The sequence below is a fragment of the Patiria miniata genome, unplaced genomic scaffold (assembly GCF_015706575.1).
Source record: "Patiria miniata isolate m_02_andy unplaced genomic scaffold, ASM1570657v1 HiC_scaffold_14, whole genome shotgun sequence".
Taxonomy (NCBI): Eukaryota; Metazoa; Echinodermata; class Asteroidea; order Valvatida; family Asterinidae; genus Patiria; species Patiria miniata.
The window spans coordinates 13,651,133-13,672,476 of NW_024037052.1; the positions used below are offsets into that span (position 1 = coordinate 13,651,133).

Consider the following 21,344-nt stretch of genomic DNA (forward strand, 5'->3'; position numbering starts at 1 on the left):
CGGTTAGAAACATTCTTTGTGGGAAAACTGCAGACACGTAAAACGTATTATGCGGGATCGTTAAGGCATCACTGGCCCGCTCATGGCTCACTCGTCCATCTATAGGCTTTCTTTTGTTTGTAAACATTGGCGCCATATTGTATGGGCTGCCGTAAGCGCATAAATTGAAGCCGTGGTTGGCAACGTATTGTTCCAAAAAAAAATCCTCATAACGCCATAAACACATAGTAAAAAGACATGTGTAGGAATTATATTGTAGCTTTGTTGAAAATGTTGTACTTTCAAGTATCGAATAATATTTTGGTGATCTGTACTAAGTCTTCTTCATTTTTGCAGTGTTGGACCTTCCATATTTTTGCAGGCCGTGGTTGGCAAAAATGCAGTTTGTCAACCAATCGCAGAAAGGTCTATTGGAGCGGTTACAGCGCCACCACGCGGCAAACATTGTCGTGTGTTGGACTGGCCGTTCCAACCGACCTTCAGTTACGAGATTTTTTTGTTTTAGATAATGTTGGTATCATCCAAACTTTATTATTGTTGTATATATTCCACACATAGCTAGGTTGATTTTTGTGTAAAGCTAGTTTGGAACTTCATCATAAGCAGATTTGTGTCGTTTATCCAACATGGCGCCGCACAGCCCCATTAATATGGCTGGAATACTGGACTACCTCCGTATATCAGCAACTATTATTTGCCATATGCCCTGTGCATGGAAGGTTCCGTTGCTAGTGGAGCAGAACATCAAATTAAGATTGGAATTTTTTTGTCACTTAATACTCACACAATAACGTCTACAACTGCTTCAATAGGGAAAAATTGAATTCATAATGAATTCAACGTGTTTTTTTTAAAATTAACTTCAGAGGACTAGTAATATTGTAATTTCGGGTTGAACTCGAACGAATTTCTGCTGCTATTGGTTCACGATAATTAATAATACTTTTAGGGGGCAGCGATAAGGCCCCCCCCCCCAAAAAAAAGTCTCCGGTTTCTGGTATGCGCGCGCGTCGCCGTAGCCATGCATGCGCGTCGGCAAAATTATTATTATTTTTTTTCAATGTAAGATGATGTTTCAAAACCGCAAAGCTCACTGGTTCGACTAGAAACCTGCTGCTGCACAATTGAACGTATTTTTAGATGGGTCTACGATCGATTATAAGCTTTATGTGGCCTCTCTTGGCTCCCATACACTAAATTTAGTCGGGCACCATAATTATGCAGTCATCAGCCAACATTTGCTTTTTCGCATCTTATAAATGTTTTGCTATGTTTGTCCTTTGCAGTCACTTTTTAGCTTTTAATACAGACGGTTAAAGGTAGTTAATGCTTAGAATAATTCCAAAAACAAAGCTTTTTCACATGACGTCACATGCCCTGCGATGATGTCATCTTGAAAATCTTTCTCAATGCACATTTTGTCATTGTGGTCTCGGTTTAAACCAAGTTTATAGTCGATCCGATGAAAGAAAGTGTGCAATTTTGGAAGCAGAATAAAATTATAAATATTAAAGAAATCATAAAAAAATCAACCGATGACGTCATCGTGACGTCACTTCGGACTTTGCTTACTGGTTCCATTATCTACCTACCCACCAAGTTTAATGATGATCGGACCTTTCCTTATATGTGTTTAGAAAATTCGCATTTTGATGATGTCATGATGACGTTACACATATTTCAAAATTGTGTGCGAAAACCTATAGTGCTTTATGCAGTTAAAAGTTGTTCAAAATGCTTAGAATAATTCCTATAATATAATTGTATCACATGTGCAAAAATACATCTCATCTTTTAAAACTTTGATGAGTCAGGTACTTCCGGTTTGACCGGAAGTTGCAGTTTCAGTAGTCAACAAAATGTCATAAACTAAAAATGTGTTTGTGGACAAACACAGCTGCTTCGGCTCTGGTTTCACAGTGTTTTATAGAAAAACGTGTACAAAACCTATGGGAAAAAATATATTTTCAAAAATTAATAAAAAAATTAGGTGATGACGTCATCATGACGTCATAGTCTTGTCATAATTTTTGTATGAGGGTCTTCCCTTGCTGTATAAAAGTTATAAAAATGGTGGCTTGAAAACGTGTACAAAGTCAATGGGCAAAAATCCCACTGCAGAAAAACTGCACCTTTAAATAAGTGATTTGCCTTTTATAAACTGAAACATTTTATAAAATATTACTTAATATTCTGACTCTTGGGAATATTTTCAATCAAATGACACAGCGTAAAAAATACGATTTCTCTATCCTTCTCATAGTAATTCTCGGCCGAAGTTCAGAACTACTCAGTAAGATATATGGTAATAACACATGTACTGAACAATTATAACTTTAGTCTGGTTTGTGATAGACTGGTTCCCGGTCCCTCAATTGTCCTTCGGACTTCGAATGCAGGGACAAACCTGTAGCGGGCAATGAATATGCAGGACTAGTGTAGGTCCGATTCCCACCCCTGAATACAAAATCACAACTACGATATTAGCTCGGAACCAGCCTATTGCAAAATGGCAACAAGGCTACCCCTTAGTGCAATTTATTTGGTGATCAGCTTCGATTTTCGCTAGATTCGGGCGATTCCAATGCATTGCGCCACCAAGAGCTTGCCATGAAGAGTACATTTTTCAAGTTTACGGTCGACAAAACATGGCTCATCTGAATGAGTGTCAGTAGACAAGTTGAGCTAATATAGTATAGATATTAGGGCATGTCGTTCTGCCGCCTTACAAAAAACACCATATTGATAACAAGAAAAGAAAAGGGCAAACAGATCCTCGAATAATACGCTTCCGAAACTACTGACCGGAAAAACTAACGATTTCAAATGTCCCGCACTGCGAATTTGTCGACTCTCTCCCACAATGCACTGCGAAAAATGCACTCTCCGTGGCAAACTCTTGGTGGTGCACTGCATTGAGAATCGCCCTATATTAGAAAGTGTCTCGGGCAACTATCAATACAGAGATTTACTTTATTTTATTTATTGTAATTTTTAACGAGGGTAGTCCATTTCAGTTTAAAAAAACTGCTTTCCAAAGGAGCCCTCACAATAAAATTACATGAAAACAGAACGAAACAAAGAAAATAAAATTACAAAAATAGACAAGACTTTCTAAGACTTTTTTACACAAAACATATAGTATAAGTAAAAACTAACAGAGAGCATAAAAACACTTATTGCACATATACATTTGCCCATGTAGAATTAAAATTATTACATGGAATTACATGGAATTACATGGAGTCCCCCAGTAAACCTAAAAAAACCAGTGCTAGTAAAAAGCAAAACATCACAATTATCCCGATTTACACGTCAAAAATAAAATGCTCAGAAAGAAAAAAGTCAGACTGTAAAATAAATGCCTTGTCATTCCTCAAAGATTTGCATAAAGTCCCACAACAGTGCATGTAACCTAACCAAAAACCACATATAAACCAAACAGTTACACATGATGATTACTAAAAGTGTAGCTACATGTATAAACTGCTATCATATCACAAACCGTCCCCTCAGAACTGATTAAAAACCGGATTCATTTAAAATATGTCGTTTGAGTTTATGCAAAACAAGAGGGGCCAAACTTTCAGTAAAACCTATGCAATTTCATGGTTGAAAGTTGCCTTCGTGGGGACACTGGTGATTTTGCAGACTGGTTCTAATAACTTTCCATGCGCAAAGTTTCAATCATAATTAAAAAACAAAACAAATACTGCCCACGCGCGGAGGTGATCCAATCAATGGCCTTAAATAGGAACTATACCGATTCCCAAATTTATTGGGGGGGGGGGGACCAGTCTAGGTTTCTGAGGGATAGTATCTCTGGTTTATACTTTAAAGAGATGGAATCTAAGCATAGAGAAAACTACATTAGAAGGGCAGCTCAGGCCTCCAATTATACCAACCTTGCGTCGTTACATGCTTTTCCTAGGACAGTAGTAGTATTGAAGAATCCTGTTTCTTCAGCTTCATGCTATGTAGGCCTACAGTTAATGTTTTGGTGAACAATAAAGAAGAAAACCCTCGCATTCCGTTTCGTTACAAAATTGGTATTAAACTAGTAGCGGTTTTGAGGTGAAAACTGTTATGTCCCCCAAACCAAAGAGTAAACCCAACCCCGAAATGTACTCCCCAGAAACGGAACCAAAACAAAGTGGACATGAACAAAGCAAAGGCAAACCAGTTCACACCTTAATTAACAATTAATATTATTATTTCAACAGAACCAATACAAAACACTTTACACACAAATTCAATTTACGAGAATACCAATATACCATGATAGATTACCAGAGAGTGAGTGGTGGGGCGAGCAGGGAGTATAACAAAAAGTTCATAGTTCTTGTCTTGGTGGGTGCTCTATGATGACTCCGGTGATGAGCAGCAGGAAAAGGGGGAAAGGGGTTCCTCTATGGGTCCTCCCATTAAGCCCCTGTCACACTTTCGCGTATCCTAATTTCTTATGAGTTCCTTATCAAAAATTTTCAATACGCAGCCGTACGCTCAAAACGTCGAACTTTTTTGAAAACTTTGACTTATGTGCGACGCACATCTAGCGTACAAGTAACGAATTCAGCGCATCCATTTTGTATGAGATGCGTATGAGTTGCGTATGCAGTGCACAACATTATTTTTCGGGCTGCGAATAGGTCAGTATGCAGTGCGCATTCTGAGCGTATTCCGGACGCACCCGACTTATGCCGACCGCATGCCTGACGCAATACGTCGGCATTCGCTATGAGTTCGTTCAACGTGCGTTGTATCTGCGCTGCAAGTACGCTATGTATACGTCCAATATAGGCGGCTCATATGCTGACGGGGTGCGTGCCGGGAGGTCAGCGTATTACTGCGTATGAAAAGTCTTATCCCCCACGAACACATAGCGTACTCGTACCGTGCTCGACCGATGCGGGACCGATGCGCTGCGTATTTATAACTTATGACCTGCGCAACAGCGTACGCAGCGTAGTTTTGTGCATGCCCAAAACTATCCGGCGTACTGGGCCGTACCATGCGTATGCCTGCGTACATAAAACTTACACAAAACGATAGAGATGCATATGAAGTGCGTATTGTGCGTACGACTGCGTATGAAAAATATGTCAATGCGCAACTCATAAGGAATTAGGATACGCAAAAGTGTGACAGGGCCCTAATTAGGCAGCTAGTACAGTCAGTACGCCGTACTCGTGAGTTCACGCACGTCGGATCAGTACCCCCGTGAAGTGACGTCAGGGTCCGGTAACTCAGACCCAAGTCTCTTGTCCGACGAAGTCGCCAAACCCAAACCAGGCAGCACCCTAGCGGTGCAAACTCCAAACTTCCTTGAAGCTCCAATCTGCTGTCCAGTCGACGAGCGACATTCAGGGGGAGATCATCAGACAGCAGACTCCCGGTCTTGGTCTTCAGGTGCGTGCCCCGGGGAAAACTCCCCAACAGCCGGCAGTGGGCACAGTCGTGAAACTCACGGTCCTCTCCGTCCGATGGTATGGGATGAAAGGCACACCCCAAAGCTCGACGATCCATTTTATATGGGGACGAACATTCCAGGCACACCCGATGCATACCGTAAATTCTATTACTTTCCGCTCTCCGAATTTTTAACGATTGTTCATTCTAATTTGCATATCTAAACTGCTCACCCCAATTGGGTTAAACTGCTCGCCCCTTGAATAGTTGAAAAGGTTTAAGACATCGTTCCAGCCACTATTTTCTTTAACAAGAAAACCGATATTATGTAATACAGTTTTACATTCCACCAATAAATAATACATTTCTACAACTCTGGAATAAATATTAATTATACATCATCTTAACAAAACACATTAAAACAAAAACTGGAAAATGAATGTCGCGATGATGATAAGTTGTCCACTTGCCCACTGGCTGGGTCCGCCACTGACGACACAATTCTGATCATCTGAAAGAATAAACAACCACAGTTACCCAACCACAGTAGTGGCATAAGTCCATGTCGGCAAAAGGGGGGGGGGGGGGGGAGGGGGAGGGGAATGATCAAAATCATACAATTGGGGGACAACTTCACAAGGACATTTTTTTGGGGGGGTGTCAAAATAAAATCGTAAGCCTGTGTACGCGCGTGCGTGCCCATTGTCTATGGTCCGGAAAAATATAAATAAGAGCAACTTAGAAATGTACTCGTTTTTATGAATGAGAAATGAATCAAACAGCAGAATGGTGTATTTATTACAAATGTACAAAGACATTGGATTGGCTGCACACTATCTACGGCTGCACTGTTTAAATGCATGTGTGACGTGTTTTGTGTACTAGAGTACCAATATGTTTATAATGTTTTCATTAGCCAAATGTGTACATTTTAAGAATCTTAACAGCGCAGAAGATAAGCATAATTTATCTATCTGTTGATAAAGTGTTGGTAGAAAACTGGGTGGAGGCATGAAAAACTGGGGCGGGGCAAAAGTTCCCATGCCCCCCGCATCGCCGCAACTGGGGGATATTTACGCCCTTGAAGTTGTACCGAAGGCACATTAAAATACCATTTACTACATATCGCTTGACGTAGATCAAGGGCAGATCCAGAACCCCATTTTTTTTGGAGGGGGGGGGGGTAGGGGAAACAAATTTTGGTCCTCAAAAAGTGGTTCCCAAAAATTACGGCGTGGGGTTCAGGGCTCGCTAAAGTTTTGGATTCTAGATGCTCTGTGGTGCGATTTGAGGCAATTTCTGAGCACTTTAACCAATTTTTTTTAGGAAAAGATGATGGTGTACACAGTGCCTGCCTTTATTGCGACTTCACTTAAAAATAAAATAAAATTGGGGTTTTTTTTTTTGGGGGGGGGCACATGCCCCCCGTTGGCTCCCCAGGATCCGCCCTTGACGTAGATATTATGTTCTTACCCAACATTGCCCGAAGATCCTCCACGTAATTATTCCAGAAGTAACATTGGTCACTCCTGAAAGCTCGGCTCGTGGATAGGATCAGGTCTAGCACCTTGTACTCCAAACCAGCGGGGCTGAACACGGGCCAGATGTACTCTGAAATCGGCGGAGAATTCGGGGACTCCTTGCTTGGATCACTGATCAAAAACGAAACAGCGATAGTTTAAAAAAAATCCAATTGATATATAGCCATTAGTCCGGTCAGACCGGTATGCGTAAAATACTGCCTGAAACACTATGGTCATCAGTAATAGTTATTACGATGGACGCAAAGACATCATTATTCCATATTACCGAGGTCAAAACAATCTATCTTGTCTGCTGCACAAGAACATTTTCTGAGATGGAACGGTACAAAATATAGCACAAGGAGATGTTCAATCAATGACAACTTGTGCTTGAAAAAGAACTATTTGGATGAGTCTCCATGTACAAGCCGCAACATGAGCACGCAAAACTTGGCACATCGGGACACGAACCATTTTTTTCACAGTTACTATTAGGCGATATAGCCATTCAACAATCGACCATTATGCTTGCCGATGCCAAGTGGCAAAGCTTTAACAGTGAAAAGGACAACAACATTTTCCTAGAAGTAATGGTCGGTCTGAAATAATGGACTTAAATAAATACTGCAACATTAGAAAAACATGAGAAAGACGCTTAGGTGGCGGTTTGCCAGTCGCCAACCGACAGACATCATATATATGCGATTTGGTATGTATACCAATGAGAGTACCGTAAGACTTGTTGAGTATCACAGTGCTCACGTGAGTTACATTCTTAGTTACTCACCCACTCTTGGCAAAATTAGTCCACAATTTCATGAATTTGACAGAGAGTACTTTTTCATCGTCTGTTAGATAAGCCCAGGGGCTCCCTGGCGCGAACGCCCCACCGAAGACGAACGCAAGTTCTTCCGCGTGACCCGCCCCGATCCAGCGAGGTCCCGGCTGATCTTTGCGATACTTATAGTAGGACACGGTCGGAACGTGTGTCATCAAGTAGCGGTACACTTCATTCTTTGACGAATGATGTCGGGCGGTTGTGTCGACGGTGCATGTGAAGAACAAGTCACCTGCTAACTGCACAAGTGAGGGGTAGTAATCCGCGTCTTCGTACTCGGCTTGCGACCAGTCAATGTACCTCATTTTGGTGGCATTTAACACTGCTCCTTCACCGACAGCTGCGAAAGCAAAACAAAAGCCCCAAATGTACTGATTACACACAGTCCTCAGTTGAAAATGAGCAAACATTTTTGCCACTGAAGAAGTCCTCGTAAGGATGAAATATCAGGCCTCTGTATTTTTGGACAGTTCTAAGTTGAGTAAGTTGAGTAATTTAATACTGTCTCGATTCACACTCATCAGGCCGGTGAGAGGTTTCCTCGCATTGAACGACGGAGAATTATCATCAATTCTTCCAGGATGGCATGCCTAACAGACGGTGAATCCTTTGTGCAATGCCTGAATAAATCCCTACCATCTGATTTGTTCTACTCTACGGTAAATAGAAATTCCATTGCACAATCACAATTTGGCAGCTCTGACCAATCAGATGACGAGGATTTATTCAGGTGTTGTGTAAAACAAATAATTAAATGTTTCACATTTGTGCAATGTAAAAATACTTTATAATGGGAAAACGGTTGAAGAGATATATCTTTAAAAAAATATGCCGAACTATCTTAAAACCTACCGAATGTCTTGAAGGAGCTCACAAGGAATGCATCAAACAATGCCTTGTTGACAAAGGGCGGGTCTGGTTGAGTCAGGTACTCGGCAAACATGGGATTGAACGCAAAGAAAAACGTTCCCTCGTCAGCATTTGAGCCTATGAGCATCGGCACGTGGTTGTATGTTCCAGAAGCGTACGCTTCCAACGGGGTCATGGTCATGAATGTACCGTCAACGACAGGATAAATCCGTTCATAAATCTGAAATTCACAAACGGTTATGACTCAGGACTACTTTTGTGGACACAATGTGGCGTTTTCGTGGCGCCTTCAAAGTTGGGCATGCCAGGGAAGTATAGGTATAAGTATAGGTATGACATCTTGATTCTATAAGTTGCACCTCCTATTGGGCTATTCTGGACGGGTGCTTTGTTTATCCGAGAATGTAAAACAAAACCTTTGCAGTTTGCAGTTTATAGCACAATCCGGTTCGTTAGTAAAAAGTCATAAACGCGCGCGCACCACTGATTACTAGCGCCCATTAGATAAACGCTCGAGGTGCGTTAACTTCCGGTTCCATTCGTGCTACGCTACACCGTGTGAAGTATGCGTGGTGGAATGGAAATGACGTCACACTAACGAACCGAATGGTGACTGAAAGTGAAAAAGCGGAGTCGAGTTCCCAACTCGTGCAAAATAACAGAGGACTTTTCCATTAAAGTGTAACATTTAGGGATTTTAGGCTGAAGGAAATCAACGTTGGTGATGTCATACCGTTAATTGAGCCTGTATAAGATCATTGCCGTCTACGTCTTGCAGACAGGTTATCAGAGCTGCGCTGTCCGAGGTACTGCATCCAACAGTCTCGCCCAACTGGAAGGCCCTCTCGCGGAGCACCTTGTAACCTTCTTCGGTTAATGGCCCAACATCTGGCGAAATTGGCCCTTTACTCTACAGAAAAGTATCAATCTGGTCATCAATAGTTTTCTTACACTGGCAAGGTATTTATCATTGTAACGATCCAAACGAATTAGGCTGTCTTAAAATTCCACCAAGAATAAGCTCAGTCCTCAGATTTTATAGCCGTCATTTTGTAAACGTTACCAACAGTTACAAGTAAACGTGGTTGCGAGAATCATTTGGACAGTCTTTGGATAAAAAAAACCCATCATATCGCCAAAGCTTTACACGATTTTTAACACATATACACGGACCCAAATACCTATAGGTGGTGCCAAATGTAGCCTTGGGATTATAATCAACGTCGTGATTTTCATGATTATTTCTCAGTGACTGTTTAGCCTACCTCTATAATTGCTTGACTGAACAACCCCTTAGCCATGTCGGACAGCACGAGGAATCCGACCATTTCTGCTCCAGCACCCTCACCGAAGATCGTGACCCGCTGCTTGTTGCCGCCGAAAGCTGTCGGACAAAGTATGCATCTCGTACAGTCACGATAAACAGTTTGTAAGTGTTATGGATAGTTACCTACTTTCCGGCATTTGAACATTTTTGAGAAGCTATAGTGGCTACGTAGACTCTGCATAGAAGAGAACTTGTAAGCCATTTCCTCAAAGATCAGCAGGTTTCACTTCCTTTTCCAGCATGCTGGACAGGGGCGTAAAGGACAGGGGTGGATAGGATGGAGGGGGTGGGGGAAAATATATATCCCCCACTTTTTGACCGGGGGAGGAATGTGCCATTGCTTCATTCCCCTCTTTTTTCGAGGTGAAGACTAGAAACAAGAAAGGCGGATTTTGAGGTATTTTTCGTAATTCAAAACAACCAAAATGAATTCATTTTTGCTGATCAGTAATACTGAAAAAGGGAGAAAAAAAGTGCAAAAGCCGGGAAGACTTTGATTTAATGTACGGTTAAGGGGTATACATAAGATGTACATCGGTATAATCAACAGCGCCCCCTAATGTCTCACAATGGTGTCCAGCAAGGCTTCCCCACACGCTTTTCGAATGTCCACTGCCGGGCTTTTTTTATTATTATAGTCATCCCCCATACCCCAGTCATGTGCACCGGCACAGATTTACGCCACTGATGCCGGATATGTAAATATCAACTACTTGGGTGAATTTTTTCCCGTTTAGATCGTGAGGACTCAGCACGACTTCAACATGCTCTTCATAAATCAAGGACGCTATTATATGTACAGCTTATCCTCCTACCTTCTATGTTCTGTTGGACCCACTTCAAAGCCATGACATTATCCCACAGTGCCACATTGCCTGGCGATGCTTCGTCATCTGCAGTCAGGAGAAAAATTGTTTTTGAAAGACGAGGTGCTGATATTAGGTCACTCTCTTGCAAACAAGATTGCTCATATACAACAAAATAAGCCTGAAGGTGTGGTAATGGCATATTGTTATTTATGCTCAAAATAGCGGATCGTCTGCTAGTTCGCTGCTCCCTATCCCACTCATTTGCGAAAACATGGTAAAAATAGCGTGGATACCAACGATACAAGCGTTTCACACTGCACCGTACGTACTGTACATGCAAAGTCATAGCACACTGTGATATTCCAAAGGGAGTGTGCATTGACTTTTTATAAATTTATAAAAGTACAGTACTCAAGACAGAGGTATATCAATGGTGTTCGCCATTAGCATTTCTGAACCTCACAAACTCATAAAAGAGATTTATAGGCCGTCAGCTGGAAGTTAAAATTCGTTCGTCTCGCTCCAGCAATCGCGGGTCTAGATTTTTTTAACAGTTCTACCGAAATACACTACCAAAGAATTATACTACAGAAGTTCTCCACATTTCGTCCTGCAGTTTTTTGATAATTTGACTCGAAAAAGCGAACTATTTGTCCATTGTGGACGTTCAAAAACGTACCGCGCCTACGTTAAAAAAATCTACCGCGTATTCGGAAAATGCGAAGGATCTGATGTCCGGTGATAGTAAGTTCACTTCTTGTGCCAAAGAGTGGATGAATTTCACAATGGCATCGCCGAATATACCCACGATGTGAGGGCAGTGGATCTGCTATGTACAGTACACTACCGGCGCATGTAAACAAGGCAGTCCGGCCGGCCGACCTCACCCGTGGCGTTTTTTATAGATAGTTAACGTCTCAATGCTGCAAGAAAACGCAAACCAGACACTTCAGCTGAGACCCGGATTTCTTCACCGAAAAAGCTCCGGGCAAAGTTCAAGTTTGTGTTAATTGCCTATCCACATGAACTGTGTCTTGCTGCACACAAACTCAACCAGGATTTCGATTTCGATGAAATCGTTCAAGGACAAGCTGCTACAACAAGCAGAACTTCCGTTGGAGGTAGGCCTACATGTCATTATAATGAAGGCGATTGTGTATTTATTGCTTTTCTTGTCTCTCACACAATTAAGCATCATTAGCTAGAGCTCGACCTTTTGGGGTTGAGGAGTCCTTTCTTTTCTTTTTCTTACACAATAATCAATTAAATTAAATATTACTTACTTAACGAGATAATTAAACATAGTACATATCTACTATTAAAGTTTACCATCTTTGGCATCTGATCTCTTTTGTATTTGTTGTCTCTGAAAATATTTCCTCTTTTCTTTAATCACTAATTTTTTTGTTGCATTGTTACAATCTTAGGATACTAACACTTTTTTTCTTTTCAATTATAGTTCTGAACTTTGTTAACATTATGTTTTGTTCCATGTACTAACTAAGCTAATATAATTAGTAATTTATTTATTGGTAATATTTCTTTATCTTTTGTCAACTATTCTCTTATGATTTCACTTCTGTGTTTTAACCTTATCTCCGCTGTTTTGGAGGCCCATCTCGCCACAACTAGCCCTGAACTTTATTAACATTATATTTTGGTCAACGTACCAAATAACTCATTTCAAGTATTAATTTGTCGACTGTTTCTTCGTTGTTGTTGTCGGGTTTTTTATATCAAAAACTGATAACTTAAAGAGGTTGTGGAATGCTCGAAGACATTTCCGTCTTTTTTTGGATATTTGTAGCCTAAGGTATGATGAAATAAAAATGACTATTGTTTCTGTCATAAAATGAGTACAAAGGGTACTTTTGAGAGCTGTTTTTCAAGTCCTGTCATGCCTGTTTCGACCCAAACGTGCAATTTGTGTAAAAGTCGTCGTTGCGGGCAGCAAACAAAACACAGTAAATCGTGACGTAATAAACAGGGCTCCCGATGCAGAGTAGCATAAACGAGTCTCGTTTATTACGTCACGATTTACTGTGTTTTGTTTGCTGCCCGCAACGACGACTTTTACACAAATTGCACGTTCGGGTCGAAACAGGACCTGAAAAATAGCTCTCAAAAGTACCCTTTGTACTCATTTCATGACAGAAACAATAGTCGTTTTTATTTCATCACACCTTAGGCTACATATACCCCCAAAATGACGGAAATGTCTTCAAGCATTCCACAACCTCTTTAATGTTTTACCCTGTTATTTTCACTTTATCTATATATATATATATTTTTTTTCTTGTTACATTTGTTTCTTTGTAAGGACTCCTAACCCCAGAGGCTTGATGCCGTGTGTGGAAGGAGGGGTGGAGGAGGTGACGCAGTTGTTGTTCTTTCAAATGGCTGTTCTCTCTGTGCTGCCAAATTTGTTGCTGCCGTATTTCACCACACCCTACATTTCTTGAGAATTTAGGCTTTTGTGATTTTAATTTCCATTTAATTCGCTATTATATTATCTCTGGCGACTTCAGAGGAGGATTCAATACTGAAACTTTGGCTTAGAAAGCAAGACGTACGCTCCATCCTGTTGTTATGCCGTTACTGCACGAGATTTGATGAGAACTTTGATGTAGTGATAACATTTATTTAAAGTTGTATCAGCACAACTATTTAGCATTTGACATTTTAATGAAAATAATGAGTTACTTCTAGATTTCAAAACTACATGTATCCTTCTGTTCATTAGTGTTGGTTTTATTATTTTTATTTTTTTCATTTATTAAAAATTAGTGTATAGATCCCTCGTAACGGGGTGGAGTTGGGTGATGAGGTAGTACTAGTGTGGGTTGTAACTGACTGGTGAAGAGCTCTGGGTCTGGCTAAATTGGTGATTGGGAGGGCAACACGGGCCTAGTGAACAGGTGACGCTTTGAGAATAGTTAGCTTCCTTGCCTCAATGACTGCCGATTTATTCTTGCCAACCTGCCAGCCCAGCTGCCAATTCTCACTGTGTGAGAATTCGGCAGTGTAGTAAAAATACAAAGAATACAAATTACAAAAAGCACGCACATGTCAGTGTTATACAGGTATAAAATTACAATAAACGCGTACAGGTAGATCTATTTCCCCAAATTAAATAGACAATCTTCGCATGAAATAAGAATTACCTCAGGCAATGCTGAACATAAAGGAGCAGGCTCACATTTACACATGCTGGCCAGGCACATTCATACACACTATCAACCACTTTTATACACACCAGTCCTCAATGAACAGGAAGAGCCATTATTTACTTGTTTGTTATTATTCCCTAAATGTAAACCTTAGTATACAAATAACGAATGTTTGTAAGTGCGATGGTAAGAATAATTTCATGAGGTGACAGATTGAATGTTCTATTCCACGAGGCGAAGCCGAGTGGAATAGAACATTCAATCTGTCACCGAATGAAATTATTCTTTCCATCGCACGAACGTAAAACATTCGTTATTTGTTTTATACAACACCTGAATAAATTCTCGTCATTTGATTGGTAAATTATAAACTACAATTTATATCGATTTTAAAGATGTTGAACTACCCCTTCACGAAAATGTTTGAACCCAACGCTGTAGCGCTGGCTCTTTGGAACAATACACGCTACGCTGAACGCGCACACCAGCATGCATTTTGCACGCAAATACCGCGTCATGGAACAAGCGCAAAGTGAGACGGTATAACGCATGGGTATAACGCATGGTCGCACCGTGCATTATCCGGTTCGTAAGTGTGACGTCATCTCAACTTACTGTACATGGTGTAGCATGGCACCAATGGAACCGGAAGTTAACGCAACTTGAGTGTTTATCCAATGGGCGCTCGTAATCAGTGGTGCGTGCGTGTGTATGACGAAGTCACTTACGAACCGGATATCGAATAATAATATGTCACGTGATCTACAATTCACCAATCAGATGACGGGGATTTATTCAGGTGTTGTATAAATAATCATAGTACATGTACTGGAATCTGACAATGCGCAATAAGACCCATGTTAAATTATACATGAACATAAATACGTACGTAACGTTATACACAATTACATGGGAATATCACGCGTGCGCGCACCACGCTGTCACATTTTGCACGTGAACGCGTGTATGCCTATACTACACGCACAATGTTCGCTAAACTCTCCAAAACGAGCTCACACTTTGGAGCCCCAACCCTACATTCATATCTTATCAAAACTTTACTTTAATGTCTCAAGTATTATCTATGAACACTAGCGGACAAATCCTAATGCAATATTGAGTAGCGTGCAGTTTGCAAACAAATGATATTTCAATTCAAAAACGAGCTTCAAAAGTTGACAACGTACCTGTGTGAGAATTCGGCAGTGTGGTGCCGGTCAAGGGTTACGCAAGGCACAGGTCACAAACATAATAAGGGGCGTGGCTTAACTACATGTAAACACTACGTGCATTTTATACGCACACTCTACATAAGGGCCCTGTCACACTTCTGCGTATCCTAACTCCTTATGAGTTGCGCATTGTCATTTTTTTCATACGCAGTCGTACGCACAGTACGCACCCCATATGCATTTCTATCGTTTTGTGTAGGTTTTATGTACGCAGATATACGCATGGTACGGCCCAGTACACAGGATAGTTTTGGGCATGCACAAAACTACGCTGTTACGCAGGTCATAAGTTATAAATACGCAGCGCATCGGTTCCGCACATAGATATAGAACTTAAATAACGTTCTATATCTATGGTCCCGCATCGGTCGAGTGCGTTACGAGTACGCTTTGTTTTCGTGACGCACCCCGTCAGCATATGAACCGCCTGTATTGAACGTATACATAGCGTACTTGCAGCGCAGATGCAACACACGCTGAACGGCGAGCGGCGGAAATGCGGCGGGAATACGCTCAGAAGTGCGTCAAGCATGCGGTCGGCATAAGTCGGGTGCGTCCGGAATACGCTCGGCATGCGCACTGCATACTGACCTATTCGCAGCCCGAAAAATAATGTTGTGCACTGCATACACAACTCCTACGCATCTCATACGCAATGGATGCGCTGAATTCGTTACTTGTACGCTAGATGTCGCACATAAGTCAAAGTGATCAAAACATTTCGACGTTAATTGAGCGTACGGCTGCGTATTGAAATTTTTGATAAGGAACTCATAAGGAATTAGGATTCGCAAAGGTGTGACAGGGGCTTTAGTACCAGTAGAAAAGCAAATTCTGTGAATATTAACAGTGAGACTAGCCACATATTACAGCCAAATCACTCTCTTTAATGTGTAAGCATACAAAACAGCATGAGTTAAGGTTTTGTTTTCTTTTTATTGATATACATGTAAACATTTTTCGGTGCTAATCAATGTATCAATAAATAAATAGCTGAAATTTTCTTTAGCAAAAGACTTATTTCAAGGCTTTTCTCCAAACCAAGATGGCCAGGGCTGTTTTGGTCAGATAGCAAATACATGTACAATGGTTGATTTAACTATTAAACGAGACTCTGACTTCTGATGGTCCTTTGATTTACAACTGTATTTAAAGCCTGTTTCATTACAAAAAAGGTGGTCTTTCTTACAAGTAGAAGGTTCTTTAAGTGACGTACCTGGTTCACCACAGCAGATCCAGAGGGTTTGGGGGGCATAGCACCCATTTTTTTATTTTTTTTTTTTTTTTTTACATGTGTTAGTTTGCTTTGTTTGAAGGGGCATGTCTTGTCTGCTTTCCTGTGTTTCCTGTTGGTTACATGTACCGGTATTTATTTACTGTAAAGACACCTCCATTTTGGGCACTCCCTCACTTTCATTAATGATGAGCTGGTTCCACCACTGCATTATAAATCTTCATAATAATTGCATTGTTGTATGCTGCCAAATAACAAGTAGATCACAGTGAAATATTTTTGGGAGAAGGACTGTGGTGACGTCTACCAGATGAGAAAACAAAGGGTCATGTGCTGTGCTACCCAATTGCCAATATACAGAAAACATATTCTTTAACTCTTAAATCTCCTGGGTCAGATTGACCCAGAATCTGAATCCAAATTTGCTCAGTCCTTTTCTGGGTTAAAAAATACACATTTCAGTCAAAATGACCGAGAAACATGGGTTTTTTTTTTACTCCAAAGGGGTCATTTATGACTCCAAAAGGGGTCAATTTTTGACCCGGAAAAGGACTGAGCAGATTTGGATTCAGATTGCGCGTCAGTCTGACCCTGGAGTTTCTAGAGTGTAGGATGTGACAAGCTATAGTGCTGTAGTTTTGAAATTGGAAGTGCCAACGCAAGGCCTCAAACCGGAAAATGTGAGTTTTTAGCATACATACATGACTTTTGTACAATGTACATAAACATTGGCAAACTTTGATGAAGTGTTAAAAAAAACTGCAGCAGATTTGTTGGAGAACTTCTGACATAGTGTTTGTGATGTACTGAACCCCACATATGTGCATTAAAAAAAAAATAGACCCAGTGTTGCTGGAACGAAACTCGTTTTACATGAGCCGGTTTTTTGAGTTTCAGCCGATGGCCTATTATTGTCACATGGTGCTACCGTAAATCTTTATCTTATGCTTTTCTTCGCCCATTAATGTGTGTCGTTTCCTATAAGACAGAAGAGGAATACTCTCCCTTTTTTAATTTGTGCAGCATTGACAGGAATGTGTATTCATCAATGAGCTCACATTATGAGGACCTCATGCAGCCATGGTCTTGCAAAAGGGTTCTTGGGCGAAAACATCTTACCTGTTGACAGAAATCCGAAGACGCCTAAGCGATAGTTGACGGTAACTACAATGACGTCACCCACAGCAGCCAATGGCAGCCCATTATAGATGGATTCTCTTGCAGACCCAAACGTGAATCCACCGCCATGGATCCAGACCATAACAGCAGCTCCCCCAGCCTTAAAACAGAAACACAATCAGTTTACGTGCAGTAGACTGTGGTTTACACGGTAAAGCAAATCTACAAATGAAATTGAGCCATATTTAGGGTTCATGACAAGCTTAAGAAGTATTGAGACTGCTAACTTGTCCCAGCATGTGTGACTCGCATAATACCTACGACAGACACCCCTTCCTTTTCTGTTAAAATATTTGATGGGCATAAAAACATTATCAGGCCTATTTGGTGGGTATCCTCCCACTTCGACTCACCATCCGTTGATTGGGTGCGAAGACATTGAGATAAAGACAGTCTTCGTTTATCACCAAACTCAACCCGACGTTACGATCTTGAAGACAAGCAGGCCTGAAGTAGGTTGCATCATATATCCCATTCCACGCCATCTTCTCTACCGGAGGCTTGAAGCGCAGCTCACCGAGAGGCGGCTCAGCAAACGGTATCCCCTTGAAGACATCCACCTTCGTGCCTCCTGCTCCGGTGAACTTGTCTTCTATGAAGATCTGGGTTGTGCCGTGGATTACACCCTGCTGCACCGTAACCAAGGGCTGGGATGTTGTGGCTACTACTAAGCTGAGGACGATCAGGAACGCAGAAAATGTCTTTCCAGTCATCGTGTTGATGTGCAGAATGTTCCCGTTGAGATATCGGTGTGCTTTATTCAATGGCGACTCCACCCACTGACACTACCAAACATATGTTCATTGTATGGCAATGATTAATAACGATCTGTTGATAAGTAACATTTTCCACACAAACCAAAGGTAGATTAAACTGGTCACATGGTCCTGATATCGCCGAAATTGTTATGTTTAAGAGTTTTTAATTATTTCAAAACTCTGTTTGAAAGGGGAACTTACCTCATGTCGCAATGTTGTTTTTTTTTTAAGAAAAATCCCCAACACAGTTGTTTACTTCTGACGTGGCTGATATTTTTAGAATAGGCATTTACGTATTTCCAGACGTAAATATATTGAAGTCTCCCCTTTGGACGTTGCCCCCAAACTTATGCGTTAATGATTTAAGACAATTAAAGGTACAGTACGTACAAATCGGACAAGTGCACACACTATACAATAATGTATGAATGTTGTGATGGGTCCATGGTGTTTTGTACACTCAAGGGTGTCATTTGCACCCGAGGGTGCACAAAACCCATGAACCCCAATCACGGCAGGCAATTATTGTTTTGTTATACCACGGTAATAGCCTAGATTGCAACCGTCTGAAATTGTGGCTTTCCTCCAGTTGCCGTGCAGTAATCGCGGAGGTATTATTTTGAAAAGATCTGCGATTACTGCACCCTGAATACGCACAGAATGTTTTTTTCATTGCACGGGAACAAAATTAATGTACCATTTCCCAGAATAGACACCAATCATCCATCTGACATATGCGCGCGCATTCATCCGACATGCGTACTTCGCGCGAGTGCGCGCTGTATGAAACCTCTTACCCGGGCTATTTCTATCATACAAAACACCCTTGGTTTAAATCGCACTTTGACGCTTTACAGGACGTCGTTTTTTTTAAATTTCGACAGTGCGAAATACCGTGTTTTGCATTATAATATCGTTGCCTGGAGACCGCGATCGATTGCCCTTTGCCTTGACAGTGATTGTACTGCTGCAGCTTCGAATGCCTGTCATTGTTAATTTTAGCAGTGCTGGGATAGGCCTGAGGGTGTAGGTCGATTACAAGAATTTACTTATAGTAGAGATAGATATAAACTAGGGATTCCCCAAATTAACGCTAGACATTGGCGTTCGATAACTGCGTATGCTTTCTCGCGCGGTAGTATATCTTACGACTTGAGGACGCCATCGGGAGCATATGTATTCAAAAATCAGTCTATCCCGCACATGCGCGCTAACATTTCGTCATGGTGTAAATCGAGGACTTTCTATTGTTGCTCTTCCCTTTTCCTTTGTTTATACTCTATACTTTTAGCAACAGCTCTCATTGGTTTTGTACACGTTTTTTTAAATCGAGGTCGTCCTCGATTTGGTTCCTGTCCTCGATTCATTGATGATGTTACTCGAGTGTGTCCTCGATTTACACCATAGACAAACATGTTTCTCACCCACGTGTATATTTGCCTGCAATCTCCCTTGTTTTTACTCTTTTTAGGAAGACCTCCCATATGTTTTGTACATAAATCCAAATTGGGGACCTACGGGAATTGGGGACCATGTTTTCCTCTATTGTTCAACGTCCCCAATTGAATGCAGAAACAAACTAACGCACACCACAACTGACCATTTCACTCAGTGTTCCCCTAATCCGTCCCTACCTCATCCTGATACGAAATCAATCCTGTCCTGGACCAGCCCATACACCATTACCATACACATCGCCAAATTATAGGGGGCGCGCTTTCAGGTGATGTCACCATCACACTAACGGGTGCAGTCCTGTAAATGGTCCCAGAATTGCCTACGCGAGCCAAATCACGATTTTTGTATGCCCAATCACGATTTACATGCCCCCCTCTTTGCTTTTGGAGCATTTGTGGACCATGAACTGAAAAGTTTGTAAACAAGGAGTGTTATAGGAGTGTGAGCTCGTATTACTGTGAAAGTCAGATGAAATTGGGCCCTACCATTGCTTTATTTTGCAATGGAGAGCAGGCATACTTTTCAAAATGGCGATGGGCTACAGGACTACTTTGGATGGAAGTTTCATCCATAAGTACTAGGGTTACATTACAACTAAACATTGAACAGAAAATGAAAGATGATGAAATAAGCTTTAATTTGATGGGTGTCTCAAACACATTGGAGAGTTGTGAATACTTAAATAGTTTTTGGAAGCACACGTAATTATCACTGAGGTCTATGGGAGTTGATTTACAAGTCAGCACTCTTACTCAAGTTTTTGCATACCGTTCTCAACATTGGAATTATTTGAATGTTAAAAAAGTGCACTTTACAATAAAATTAACCGAAAAGGGATGTCAAATAGTTTACATTCATTTAGGGGAGAAGAAGGTTGCACAAAATATGTTTCTTATGCCCCCTGTATACAGCGCTGCGACCACCTATGAGCGACCAAAAAATGGCCAGGACGCTCAATGGTCGCACCCTTTGTGGATCAAGCCCCAAAAAAAATACGCGGTGGAACCAAGTGGAGAATTTTATCACCACATGCGCTTATAGGTCAAAAACCCTGACATGCCTGTACATGCACAAGATAAAGGCCATTCACATGGCCAGGGATTGTTTACAACCTGTCGGAGCTCTGGGCGGCACGAGGGGTTGACACAAAGGATCGGTGGCACTTAGGGGTTGGCCACTAAGATCTCCCATTACTGCACAAAGGCATTAGGCGCCATCTTGGCTTCTGTCTTTCAACACTCCTTACTCCGGAGTGGCTACACAGTCATACCAGATTAGCGGAACTGATTATTCAGTGTAATAGGATATTACGTTTAATATGAACACAAGACGATAAACGCTCATGCATAGCGAACAACAGTGATAGTTCAATAGCATCTGAACTATAGGGTCTGGCCAATGGGAGTCTACAGGCTTGTGGTGTATAGAAGGGGTGAGGATTACATGGAAGCTTGGCCTTATTGGCCCCCCCCAAAAAAAAATTACGCCCATATTGGAAAATGTGGAGAATTTTAACACCGCGTGGCTGCTGCGAGGG

The 21,344-nt window shown here is 41.4% G+C and overlaps 1 protein-coding gene across 1 annotated transcript; it reads right to left on the reverse strand.

Annotated features, from left to right (window-relative positions):
• Positions 1-5,086: 5,086 nt before the first annotated feature.
• LOC119721810 (cholinesterase 1-like) lies at positions 5,087-18,304 on the reverse strand. Its single transcript, XM_038191767.1, has 9 exons — positions 17,945-18,304; positions 17,532-17,691; positions 10,783-10,860; positions 9,906-10,024; positions 9,374-9,550; positions 8,623-8,860; positions 7,720-8,110; positions 6,883-7,061; positions 5,087-5,920 (listed from the first exon to the last, which is right to left on the reverse strand). The coding sequence occupies exons 1-9, from the start codon at positions 18,302-18,304 to the stop codon at positions 5,826-5,828; spliced, it is 1,797 nt and encodes a 598-aa protein (XP_038047695.1). The 3' UTR covers positions 5,087-5,825.
• Positions 18,305-21,344: the final 3,040 nt, after the last annotated feature.